The sequence below is a fragment of the Amborella trichopoda genome, chromosome 11 (genome assembly GCF_054954075.1).
Source record: "Amborella trichopoda isolate Santa Cruz 75 chromosome 11, AtrichopodaSantaCruz75HAP2 v2.0, whole genome shotgun sequence".
In the NCBI taxonomy this organism is placed as follows: domain Eukaryota; kingdom Viridiplantae; phylum Streptophyta; class Magnoliopsida; order Amborellales; family Amborellaceae; genus Amborella; species Amborella trichopoda.
The window spans coordinates 3,792,708-3,805,000 of NC_142346.1; the positions used below are offsets into that span (position 1 = coordinate 3,792,708).

General features: G+C 35.2%; 1 protein-coding gene across 1 annotated transcript; it reads right to left on the reverse strand.

The window, feature by feature from the left end:
• Window positions 1-188: 188 nt before the first annotated feature.
• LOC18441281 (NAC domain-containing protein 90) lies at window positions 189-6,275 on the reverse strand. Its single transcript, XM_020671596.2, has 3 exons — window positions 5,755-6,275; window positions 2,942-3,258; window positions 189-829 (listed from the first exon to the last, which is right to left on the reverse strand). The coding sequence occupies exons 1-3, from the start codon at window positions 5,912-5,914 to the stop codon at window positions 530-532; spliced, it is 777 nt and encodes a 258-aa protein (XP_020527255.1). The 5' UTR covers window positions 5,915-6,275; the 3' UTR covers window positions 189-529.
• Window positions 6,276-12,293: the final 6,018 nt, after the last annotated feature.

Genomic DNA, 12,293 nt, shown 5'->3' on the forward strand with positions numbered 1-12,293 from the left:
TGTGGAATTCGGTGGCTGCATTTATTTTATTAACCAAGCTGAAAGTTCACATAAATTTTCTTGAATTTTGTAACACACCCAAGCTATCTTATTTAAAATCGGATGGTTGTAAGTAATTGTGACCTCCATACACCAAAGTAATCGGTCATTGTATACAATCCCTTATCTCAATGTAAAATTGCAATATATCTATATCCAAGCTCAAGACTTGAGATGCGCTTGTATTATGAACCTTCATGAATCATCTGACATCAAAATAAATCTAACCACACTGACCTTTCTTCCACCCCCAAAAAGTAAAATGAATGTTGGACTACCCAAATGGGGAAAAAAATAATTAAAAGGTGATCCCTATGGTTTGTATGGCTTACAGTTAATAAAGAATTCGCTCACTTGACAATGAAATTCTCCAGGCATGAACTTTCCACCCTAGATCTGTAAATTTCTCATGCATTCCTAAGAATGTGTAAACCTACTGCTATTGTGAGTTATTTTGAATTACACTTTGACAATCCACAAGAGTTAAATTTTATATGGAATTCCATGACTCCAAATTGACGATTTCGTCATCCATCAACTCCCAATATGCAAAATCATCAGCCATTGGATCCCAAGTCCCCGCCTCATCCCTGTCAAGATTCAACCCCTCGGAGACATTGTCATCGATCATTTCATTAGTGGGTTGCTGGTTAGGGTTTTCAGTCCAAGTACTTGAACTTGGACCAGGACCTGGTTCTTGAATAGCTGGTATAACTGGGGGCCTTCGATCAAATTGTCTTAGGACTCCTGATTTCACATAAATACGACACAGGCTCATCTCACGCCGAACCTGCAAATGACAATAACTGAAGAAATTTACAAACAGAAAAAGGGAAAAAATAAATAAATAAAAGTATGTTGTTTCCAAACTCAAAACTCATAGAACTATGAACTAAGACCTTATCCATGGACCCAGATCAGTGGATCTAAGTGAATTTTGTATAAAGTCAGTCACTTGGGTTGAAGAGGTTATCTCTTCAAATTTTGGAGTTCCAACGTGGTTAAATTTTGGAGTTCCAACGAGGTTAAGTTTTACCTGAGGAAATAAATGTACATTTTACTCCCACAAGAGCTTAGCTTCCATTTCTTTAAAGGAAAATGTTTATATAATGTTGCAAACTTATATTATTATATTATTGAAGTAAGGTGCATATAAAAAATCAAAAGAGATTTCGTTGGAGAACCCTCCAATCGATCTTATCAACCTTGAGATATGTGGATATGAAGAAAAAATATTTTCAAATTATCAAAAGATGCATCTTGTAACAACTTATCTAAACCGTCTATTTTTAAGATTTTTAAGTGTTTATAGAACTGCTCAATCTGTACTAATTTAAATTTCATAACTAGGAAAAAAATAGATTTTAAAAGCCTTCACAAGTTTTCTAACCACGAAACTATATCTCAAAGTAAATTATAGAGGTGTGTCTTAAGCTTCCAACCCCGAAACTATATCTCGAAGTGAATTATAGAGGTGTGCCTTACTTCTACAGCATGACGAGGGAGCCTTATACAAACCTTACCCTTCTTTAAAATAACACTATATTTCTTTCCCTCTATTATTGCAACATCTAACCAAAAAAAGGCACAAACATTCTAAATCTTATAATCTACTTTTGGCTTCAAAAAAGTTTACACTTGGAAACTATTCAATTTGGGAATTATTGTTGCCTTAGATAGCCACCTAGAGGCTTTACCCGTGTCTAATTTTATTATTAAATTTCTTAGATGCTACTTAGAAATGGTATTAAAAAGTGCTCATGTTGGAGCACTTTGTAGATTTATATGCTCGGGTAAAAACTTATTTACACCATCAAATCTAAATAGTTGCCTTTCTTGCAATGTTGCAGGGGACCCTCTCCCTTTTGATTACTAAAGAACAAAAACCAAAAAAGGGAAAAAAAAAAACGCGAACCTTCCTTCCTCTTTCCTCATGAAAGGAGACATGGAATTTCGTCAGAGAAAAAGACATGGAATTCCTAAAATCTCTCTGTCCCTTTCTCTTTTCACTTCAAGAGTCACATTACAAACACGCTTTCTATAGAAAAGAAGAATATGTAGCAAGAGAGAGAACACAACCCTCGTTTTTTTATAGTTCCCCTTCCCTCTGTATTTTTAGAGAGAGAAAAGATTCAGAGTCGCTCTCCCTCCCTCCATGGCCTTGTAATCTTTAGATAAAGAGCGAACACGGCCCCTTGTTGATAGTTTCTCTCTCATCCCCCTCCCGCACTCTAGAGAGAGAGAACACATTTATAGGCTCTCTACCCTCTCTCGAAAAGTGAGAACCTCCTCTTTTCTCTCTATGAAGCGAGGGAAAATAGCTCTCTCTCCTCCGTGAGAGAGAAAATAGATAAATTACTCCCACTCCCAAAGCAAAAAGTGTGTGGGTTATGTAAGATTGCAACTTTAAACCTCCCATACCTTAGTCACATATTGTGCTCTCCAATCTCATTGACAGCTTTGAAAATTTAACCATTTAAAAAAACGGGGTACACGCACTAAATTACCCAAAAAAACAAAAAAGGTAAGACACTTATAAGATGTAATTTTCGTGTCAAAAACTCTTACAATGGCCCGATAATATATTTTTATTTTTAATTATAAAAATTTGAAAATCTGAAAAAATTTGAGATCAAATGGTTCATAAACTCATGCGAATTTTGAAAATAGATAGTCTAAATAATGCGTTGCAAGATGTACTATTTTTTAGGCTTAAAATCTTTTTTTTTTTTTCCATATTCATACATCTAGATGTCGAGATGATTAATTAGATGGTTTTTCAATGTCAAAATAACCTTTTTCAATGGATTTTTGACGTTGGATTTAATTCTACAATTTAAGGTATCAACCTTAAATAAACTTCTACAAAAAGAAAAAAACAATCCATAGATGGTGACATTACCGCAAAAGTTGTTGCACCATGAGAAGAAGAAGAGGCAACATCATCACCGTTAGTCTCCACAATCCTCAGCTTGTATTCGTTCATCTTCCACTTGGTCTTCCTCCCATATGGTGCTCTCCCCGTGTAAAACACCAGGCTCTTTCTCAATCCTATCACTCCGTTATTTGATGAATACACGTAACCGGGAGTCCCGGTCGCCTTCCAGTAACCAGAGGGCGCTATACGGTTAGGCCTCCCTCCATGTGTTTCTCGCTCCTGAATCCTTACAAAGAAGAACCACTGCTCCCCGTCTCCAATATTGGCCTCTGCCGCCCTCGCTGCAACCATACACAACCCCATTTCATTTCACAACACTTTTTTAAGAGATTATATTACACAACCTCGATTTATGGAAATTTCGCGAAACGAAAATTTGGCTTTATATTGTTTCGAGATTATTTGTTCTCTCTTTTGGTGATTGCTTGGGGATTAAGCTTCAAAGTTGAAACTGAGCAAACCTTTGGCCGAAGTTTTGACTAATTTTTGGAACTTAAGGAAATAGAGGAGGGAATTGTTTTTTTGCCATTAGAAAATTATGTACGGACCGCATAACATTCCTGGTAGAATTTATTATGTGGTCCCCCTCTTCCTCGTGATGATAATAATAATAATAATGATAATAATAATAATAATAATTATTATTATTATTATTATTATTATTATTATTATTATTATATTAATATTATTATTATTATTATTATTATTATAACTTTTTTTGCCTTGGAATGATGTTTGTAGCCTTGGACTGGTTTTTTCATTTTTATCTTTTGTATTTCCTTTAAATGTGGAGTATGCCGTTGCAGCGTCATAATGCGGTATATGGAACACCGGGCCGTCGTAATACGGTCTGATGTTCATCCGACTGCCATGTTTGTGCCACTTAGGAGGCATGCTAAGAGTCTGATGATATACTCGCCAATGGGCTCAGTCTAGTTAGAGGTCCAATATCTAAAACACTGAGAGGTCCAATATCTAAAACATCGAGACTGCCTGGTCTATGGCTAAGCCACTGAGAAAAAATCAATATGATGAACCAAACATCATTCCACATATTGACAGTATGAAATTTAGAACATCGTACCGACCCCAAGTTACCCTTAAACAATGTCATAGCCTTACACTTGGAGAAAATAAAAAATAAAAAATAAAAAAATTGATCCATTGGTGGAGACATAGGGATAAAGCAGGAGAAAAAAAACGAGCGTGGGGTACCTAAGCATAAATTACCCCAAATATGGAGCATTACGTAGTAATAGAAGTGTTTTCGAGCCTGTAACTAAATTTCTCTTTTGTTGCCAAACCCAGAGAGAAAAGCAATTGTGAAAGTGGCCTATCACAGTTCAAAAGAGAGAGATAGAGCGACGCTGTATTTTTGTTATCAAACCCGTAGAGAGAAGCAAATGTGAAAATTGCTATCATCGCATTGGAAAGGATACAGTGAGCGAGAAAGAAGGGATGATTATAACGTGGGTGAAAGCAATGCTACTATTCATACTCCATAAGAAATAATTGAGTGCATTTTCTATATAAGAATTTTGATCCACCGTTTTGTTTTATGAAGGACCATATCTTCTGTCAAGCTATAAGTTCTCGTATCTTTTCTTATTACTTTGAACAATGTCTTTTTTAACCTATCTTTACCTTTTCTAAGCCTTCTATTTAAACCCACTAGCACCTCATCCGGCCCAAAATCGGTGATCAAACCGAGATAAGTATACCTTAGTTTGATAGGGCCCGGCCTTTTATATACAATAAGAGTATATAAGGGTCTAGAGAGCCCCGGAGGCCGCAGATGGTCTAGAAGCCCCTCCTCTAGTAGTCTAACGTGTGAAACACATAGGGAACTCTCTAGAAGTGTAGAGAATTGTAGAGAAGTCATGAAGAGTCCATAACCGTGGGATCGCTAGCAAGTGGCACGATCCACACTGTTGGTTTAGAGGCCAACTGCCTATAAAAGAAATAGGAGAAGGCCCCTCATTTGGGACCATCCTTCAGAAGTCTTCAAGCATTCTACTCACAAGTCTTGTATAGCTCTTCCTTTTTTACTTTTTTTTTAGTATTAAATACAATAAAGGCAGGCTTTCCAGTTAACTCTATTTTCGCTCATCTTATCACCTATTGGAGCCACACTTAAGGTTTCTCAAATACATTCATTTCGAATTATATCTCTTCCACTCATACATCTCAACATCCTCGTCAAGAATATTTCTTGGTGGTCTTATTAATTTTAATTCGTGGTACGAGCTAGTAACAAAAAAAGAATCTCAGGTTATCTTGTTAATTTTGATTCTCATTAGTGCAACGATGAGCTTAATAATGGTGACCTCATGCTTCTTAGAACAAAACCAAAGAAAAGAGCATCAATAACTGGTAATCATCCACATAAAAATTAAGTCTTAATTAATAATTCAAAATATAAGAAATATTCCCAAAACTCATCGAAGTAAAACAAATTTCAAGAAGAAGAAGAAAAAAAATGCTAGTTCAAAATATTGATCCTTAGAAAGAAAGCTGCTAAAAATAATAATGGGGCAGACCTGAGGTACTACTCTCTGAAATTAATGAACTAAGCCTACGTCTGGGGATGGGGATTCGATCCCTAAACCTTTGTGCACCAAATATAACAAATATAATGTCTTATAAAGCATAATGACTCTCTCTCTCCAAATATAACAAATATAAAGTCTTATAAACTCACTCACTCTCTCTCTCTCTCTCTCACTCTCTCTCTCTCTCTCTCTCTCTCTCTCTCTCAAACTAGTGCTCATTCTTACCTGGCAATTGCCATGGATCATAAGAGTAGATGTCAACCAATGGTATAATTCGATCGATTTGGGCTTCTCTGTTACCATCGAGCTTGTTCTTTAAGTAGAAACTCAACAGCTCTTCTTCAGTAGGGTAAAACCGGTACCCAATGGGAAAACCACCTGGCATTTTGAAACCTATCCCTGTACTTATGAAACTCTTGTTTTTCCTTTGAATTATATAATCAAGCTCCACTACAATGAAGAGAAACCGATGATTTTAGGCTCATGGATTTAACAAGAAGAACTTCTTCTTTACAACTTTCCTTTTGTATTGTAAACGCTTCTGAAACTTTACGAGGTGTGTGGGACTGAGAAAACTGTGAAGAGTTTTAATGAGATTTCGAATAAATAGGCTTCTTTGATCATCTCTTGACTATCTGGTCAAGAAGGAACCAGGGAACGTAGATTGAGCCAGTACCCTTTTAAGGGACTGGTTAGAGAGAGAGAAAGGAACGTAGATAGAGCCAGTAACGATGTAACGGACTGGTTAGAGCAAGAAAGTGTGCGTTAGGATGATGTAAATCGAATGAATAGCTTTATAGGGAACTGACTTAAGGAGAGAGAGATAGAGAGTCAAGAACTTCAAATACAGTCTATTTCCTTGAAAGGGACTCCGGATAAAAAAAAAAAAGTGTCGAATAGAGAGAGAGAGAGGTGAATGTGAATGTGTAGAATAACTTTAGAGAGAGAGAGGGGTGAATGTGAATAGTGTAGAATAGAATTTAGAGAGAGAGAGAGAGGTGAATGTGAATAGTGTATAACAGACTTTAGAGAGAGAGAGATGGACGTGTGTGGAGTTGGTAGTAAAATAGAATTGTGAGGAGATTGGTGGAGAATGGCGTTGGATTATGCGCGTAAAACGCGTTTGAAGCATTCAAAAATGGGGTGGTGGGGTAGCGATTCTTGCGAGTCTCTGCCAAGTGAGAAATACCCCGCCCTGTCCTCAACTTGTCAATGTAGAATACACAAAATACCCCTTTTTATCATCCAAGAGGAATATTTTTTCCTCCGGTCCGCTTCTCACTTCTTTTTTTTTCTTTTTTCTTTTTTTAATCTTTTTTAATATAGGGGTGGCAATGGATCCAAGACCTAGCATCCGGACCCAACTTGAGTCCTGTATGGTTCCAAGATTTGGACCCGGCGGGTCGGGTACAGGTCCAAATATTGGACCTGAGCACTATCCAGTCTAGGTTTAAGGTCATGTGGATCTGACCTGAATAGTGTTATTCTATAAAAATATTAATATATAATATTTCAATAATATTTAAATGATATTTAAATAAGAGATTGTCTACGAAGAGACCATTTATCTTTCGTATATAAATGTCACAACTGGATATCAAATTTGATGGCTTGCGGTGAGTCACAAAGTTCGAAAAAAAAATTAAAACTTTGTCTATTCAATGACACTCTTGCAACCACCCATTTTGAAATTTAATGGACAATAATGATTATAACATCCATTTACAAAAAAATAAATTGTCTTTTTATAGACAATCCCTTCAAATAAATATAATTACATATTTTTAGTTCTAATATTTAAATTTTATATATATATATATATATTGAAAAATCTTATCAACGCCTATAGGCAAAAATAAACAGTGATTTCGCCTACCCTCATCACCATCCAAACTTCATCGAACGGTCACAGTTATCCGGTAGTATTTCATTTTTCATTTTTTTCGCCTATAGGCGAAAATGAACAGTGATTTTGCCTACCCTCATCACCATCCAAACTTCATTACACGATCACAGTTGTCTACTAAATAAAATTTATATACTTCCCTCTATCCAACCGTCCATTCTAAATGGATGGCTGTGATGGCCCCAATCATAATGTCACATCTCAATATTATTTTATTTTTAATATTTTATACAAAATATTTTGACACCAAATTTTGAGCGTCTACTCCTCTTTTAAACTTGCACTTGTAACAAACATTTTAAAAATTGTCAATAAAATAAAATGAACAACATACCCCTGAAAATTTTAAGGGGTATTTTGATCGTTACATTTTATTGAAATATTATTTTTAATATTATTTTTATGTGCATCCCATTCAGAAGATGGAACGTACCAAATTTCATATTCATATGATTTGTAGAAAAATAAAAAAATAAAAAACTCTAAGAAGTCAGATCTAGATCAAACAGTCAATGACTCACTTGATCTAAATTGGACGGCTAGATGGGAGGAGAAATATATATTTTCTATGTTATTGGGGAAGTATAAGAACCTTTCTTTTTTTCTTCCAAAACTTTGTATACTTTTTGTAAAAAGAAATGGGAACCGATCCAATGAGTCGATTTGGATTAATGAGGCTATTTTGAACAAGAATATGGGAGAAAATAAATTTTGAAAAAAAAAAAGAAAATCGGCATTGAAGGAGGACCCAAAATTGGACCTGGACCAAGATGGTTAGGATAGACATGGACCTGACCCGCCAAGTCCACTAGATGAGTTTAGAGGCCAACACACACTAGCAAGGCTAGCTCTGCATGTTTGACCCAATAACATGTATATCTTTTTTAAAATTCGTTTGGTTGGACCGAGATCCGCACCCAAACCAGACCTGACATGCTCCATTAGTCCTAGACGGTTTGGACTTCGTCCACTTCGAAGCCAGTCTGGATCCACTAAAGGTTAATCAACCTCTAGCTTGGAAGAAGTTGGCCCTATGATCGCTCTCAACCCCTATAGTTTGGTAGAAGTATCGCTCAGTTTGCACTGCACGTCAATAGCCCTACCCACATACGTGTGTGCCCACACCACCACCAAATATCTAAAAGAAGGTCAAAATGAGCTGGGTGATAATGAGGTTGGCAACGGGACACGTCAAGGTCTGGAAAAAGAGTTATGCGACCCAAACTTGAATGGGTCTGGATCCGACCCAAAATTAAAAGGATATATATATATATATATATATATATATATTTTGTATAAAAATATTAAAAATAAAATAATATTAAGATGTGACATTATGATTGGGGCCATCTCAGCCATCCATTTAGAATGGACGGTTGGATAGAGGGAAGTATATAAATTTTATTTAGTAGAGGAAGCATAGAAAGTTTGCCCAAAAGAAAATACGAAAATATATTCCTTTCCAAATCTCTACTTGTCATTCTCTTCCTCAACTCATTCCTTAACATCCAAATTTTTGAACCACCATGTTCCATACCATTTATTCCCATTGTTTCTATATGTCCGCGCTTGCCAAAATCACCCACACAAGCAAGGAAATCCCATATTTTGTGGGATTGAGATATTCTCATATTTTGTGGGATTCAGATTTATATTGATAAGTTTCTTAAATGAAATAGAAATCCAAAAACATTAGGACTTTTGGATTTATCTGATGGTTTTGAAATATATGAAGAATCCATGAAGTTATCTAATGGATGTTGGCATAATGAGCAAGTGATTTTGATATAAATGTAGAGATTGTTGGATTTAATGCTATCTAAAATCACCCACATAAGGAAATCTCATATGTGGGATTGATTAAGATTGATCCATATTATGTGGGATTGAGATATTCTTATATTATGTGGGATTGAGATATTCCCTATGTAGGATTGAGATATTTCGATATTACGTCGGATTGTTATTAACCAATTAGATATTCTTTAGGAGTTGGTTACTTGGATAAGTTCTATTTGGATTATGATTAACTTGAAGACTCATATTTAAAGAAATAAAGACCACTTTCCCATAAAAGAATGACTAGAAAGGGTCAACACGTGAGTCTTTTTTAGTGAGTCTCTTTTCTCTATATAATGGGCTATTTTTAGAGAAAGAAAACATGCCCTATTTGGGTCACCTTATGAGAGATGGAGATAAAGTCTCCTATACATAAGATGCAATTTCTTCTTAGAGAGAAAGAGCTTCCTATGAAGAAAAACATTGAGAAGTGGTTCCTATGGAGATTTTGGATTGTTTTCTTTTCAGTGAGAAAGAAAGAGCTTCTTATGAATTGATGATGCCTCCTACAAAGTGAGATATTGGTTTCTTGTAGAGAAGCGGTTCTCATGAAAATTTTGGGTTGTTTCTTCTTTTAATGAGATAAAGTCTCGTTTGCTTTCAAAGTTGTTCTCTTACTAGACAATGGTCTACTTATGGAATAGGGATGGGAGAATCGGCATGGTGCCATTTCGGAGAGCAGGTTTAAAAGGATTTGTTCGACTGTATTTTTGTCGAAGTTTGTTCCAAAATCTTTGATGTATAGTGGATTTCAGTTTGTCGTGCCCATGGATATAGCCCTTTTAAGGTGAACCATGTAAATCTTTGTGTTCTTGTGTTTCAAGCTTTATTTCTCATACTTTATTTGTCAAAAAACAACCTATTGAGTTTAGACTTTATGCGCACAACAAGTGGTATCAGAGCCCGATTTTGGGTTGTCGGTATGGCAGTAAAGGTTTCGGATACAAAGTTCGATGTAGAGAAATTTGATTAAAACATTATTTTTCAACAAGAATGATAAATGAATTTATTTGACAAAAGATGAATAATCCATGAAGCTATCCAATGGATGTTGGTATGGTGAGCATGTGATTTTGATATCAAGGTAGAGATTATTGGATTTAGTGCTATCCAAAATCACCAACATAAGGAAATCTCATATTTTGTGGGTGCTATCCAAAATCACCAACATAAGAAAATCTCATATTTTGTGGGTGCTATCCAAAATCACCAACATAAAGAAATCTCATATTTTGTGAGATTGAGATATTCCCATATTTTTGTGAGATTGAGATTTATATTGATAAGTTTCCTAAAAGAAATAGAAATCCAAAATGATTATGACTTTTGAATTTATCTCGTGGTTTTGAGATATATGTAGCATCAATAAGAAGTTTCTTATTTACTTTGGACCCCTAATCTTATATATATGAGACGAAAGTGCAGAGAATTCGTGTGCCCTATGTGATACGATGAAAGTGCTATATGTAGCATCAATAAGAAGTTTCTTATTTACTTTGGACCCCTAATCTTATATATATGAGACGAAAGTGCAGAGAATTCATGTCCGCTATGTGATACGATGAAAGTGTAGAGAATTCGTGTGCCCTATTTGGGTCACCAATACGATGAAGTGTAGAGAATTCGTGTGCCCTATTTGGGTCACCATATGGGAATTATGGTTCCTCTAGAGAGAGAGGGAGATAAAGCCTCCTATGCATAAAATGTAATTTCCTCTTAAAGAAAAAGAACTTCCTAAATATAAACATTGATGATGCCTCCTGAAGACTCCTACAAAGTGAGAGGTTAGTTTCTTGTAGAGAAGCAGCTCCCATGGAGATTTTAGGTTGTTTCCCCTTTTCATTTGCTCTCAAAGTTGTTTTCTTCTTGGACTGTGGTCTAGTTATGAAATAGAGATGAGAGAATCGGCATGCCGCTTGAGAGAGCATATTTAAAAAGGGTATACTTTTGTAGAGGTTTGTTCTAAAATATTTGATTTAACTTTCATTAGTATTGTGGATTTCTATTTGTCCTGCCTGTGGATGTAGCTCTCTAGGGTGAACCACGTAAATCTTTATGGTCTTGTCCACGTAAATCTTTGTGCTCTTGTTATATGTATTTCATATTTTATTTCTCATACTTTATTTGTCAAAACATCAACCCATAGGATTTAGAGCTTCCGTGTACAATATATATAAGATCACACGTCATTTACTTAACACTTTATAAAATTTAATTAATATGTATTCCGACTATTTTCATATGTCAACACCTGCACTACACTGCATTTACTTAACACTTTCTAAAATTTAATTATTGTCAAAATTTTGTCCTGCTTCTTCTCGTTTGTGCATTGACTTTGTTTTCCTTGTAATTTTATATGTTTATATGGGGAAATAAGGTGAAGCTTCATAAAGGCCTTTTCGGTTTGGGCGTGGTTTGTATAAGGCCAAGGCTCTAAAAAATTAAAGTAAGGCTTCAAAATAGTATATTCGTTTCAATACTAAAAATCTTTGTGATGGTCTGAAAATTTATTTTCTTTTTAATTATAAAATTCAAAACTTTAAAAACAGTGTAGATCGAGCAGATCTATGAACACTTGAAAATTGACAGTCCAAAAATGTATTACAAGATGCATTATTTTTAAAACTTGAATTCCATTTTTGTCATGTCCATACCGATTGAGGTCGAGATGATCAATTTGAGGATTTTTGGGTTTCAAAACAATCTGTTTTAGTGAATTTTTGAGGTGCGCCCTACATTGATTGTTTAGAGCATCGCCCTTATATAAACTTTTTCTTCTGGGTATTGACTGGTCTTTTTTTTTTCCTTTTTTTTTTTTTTATTTTTCTTTTATTTTATTTTATTTTTGCTTAATGTTCAATGGACGATTCAAAAGTTATGGGTAATATTGTCATTTTTTGCACCATTCAAAAGTTCAAAGAGCTGATTAAAGAAGTATTTTCTTTTGACACCGAATTCCTCCAAGGAGTGTGGGGATCATGGTTTCTTTAACTTGGTTTAGAAACGACTCTTGGTC

Bases quoted from the DNA above. Each gene is read 5' to 3' on its own strand.
- LOC18441281 (XM_020671596.2), bottom strand. From the start codon at position 5,914: ATGCCAGGTGGTTTTCCCATTGGGTACCGGTTTTACCCTACTGAAGAA. The intron at 3,259-5,754 runs GTAAGAATGAGC...GTATGGTTGCAG, and splicing joins TGATCCATGGCAATTGCCAG to CGAGGGCGGCAGAGGCCAAT. The intron at 830-2,941 runs GTAATGTCACCA...TGTCATTTGCAG, and splicing joins ATGGTGCAACAACTTTTGCG to GTTCGGCGTGAGATGAGCCT.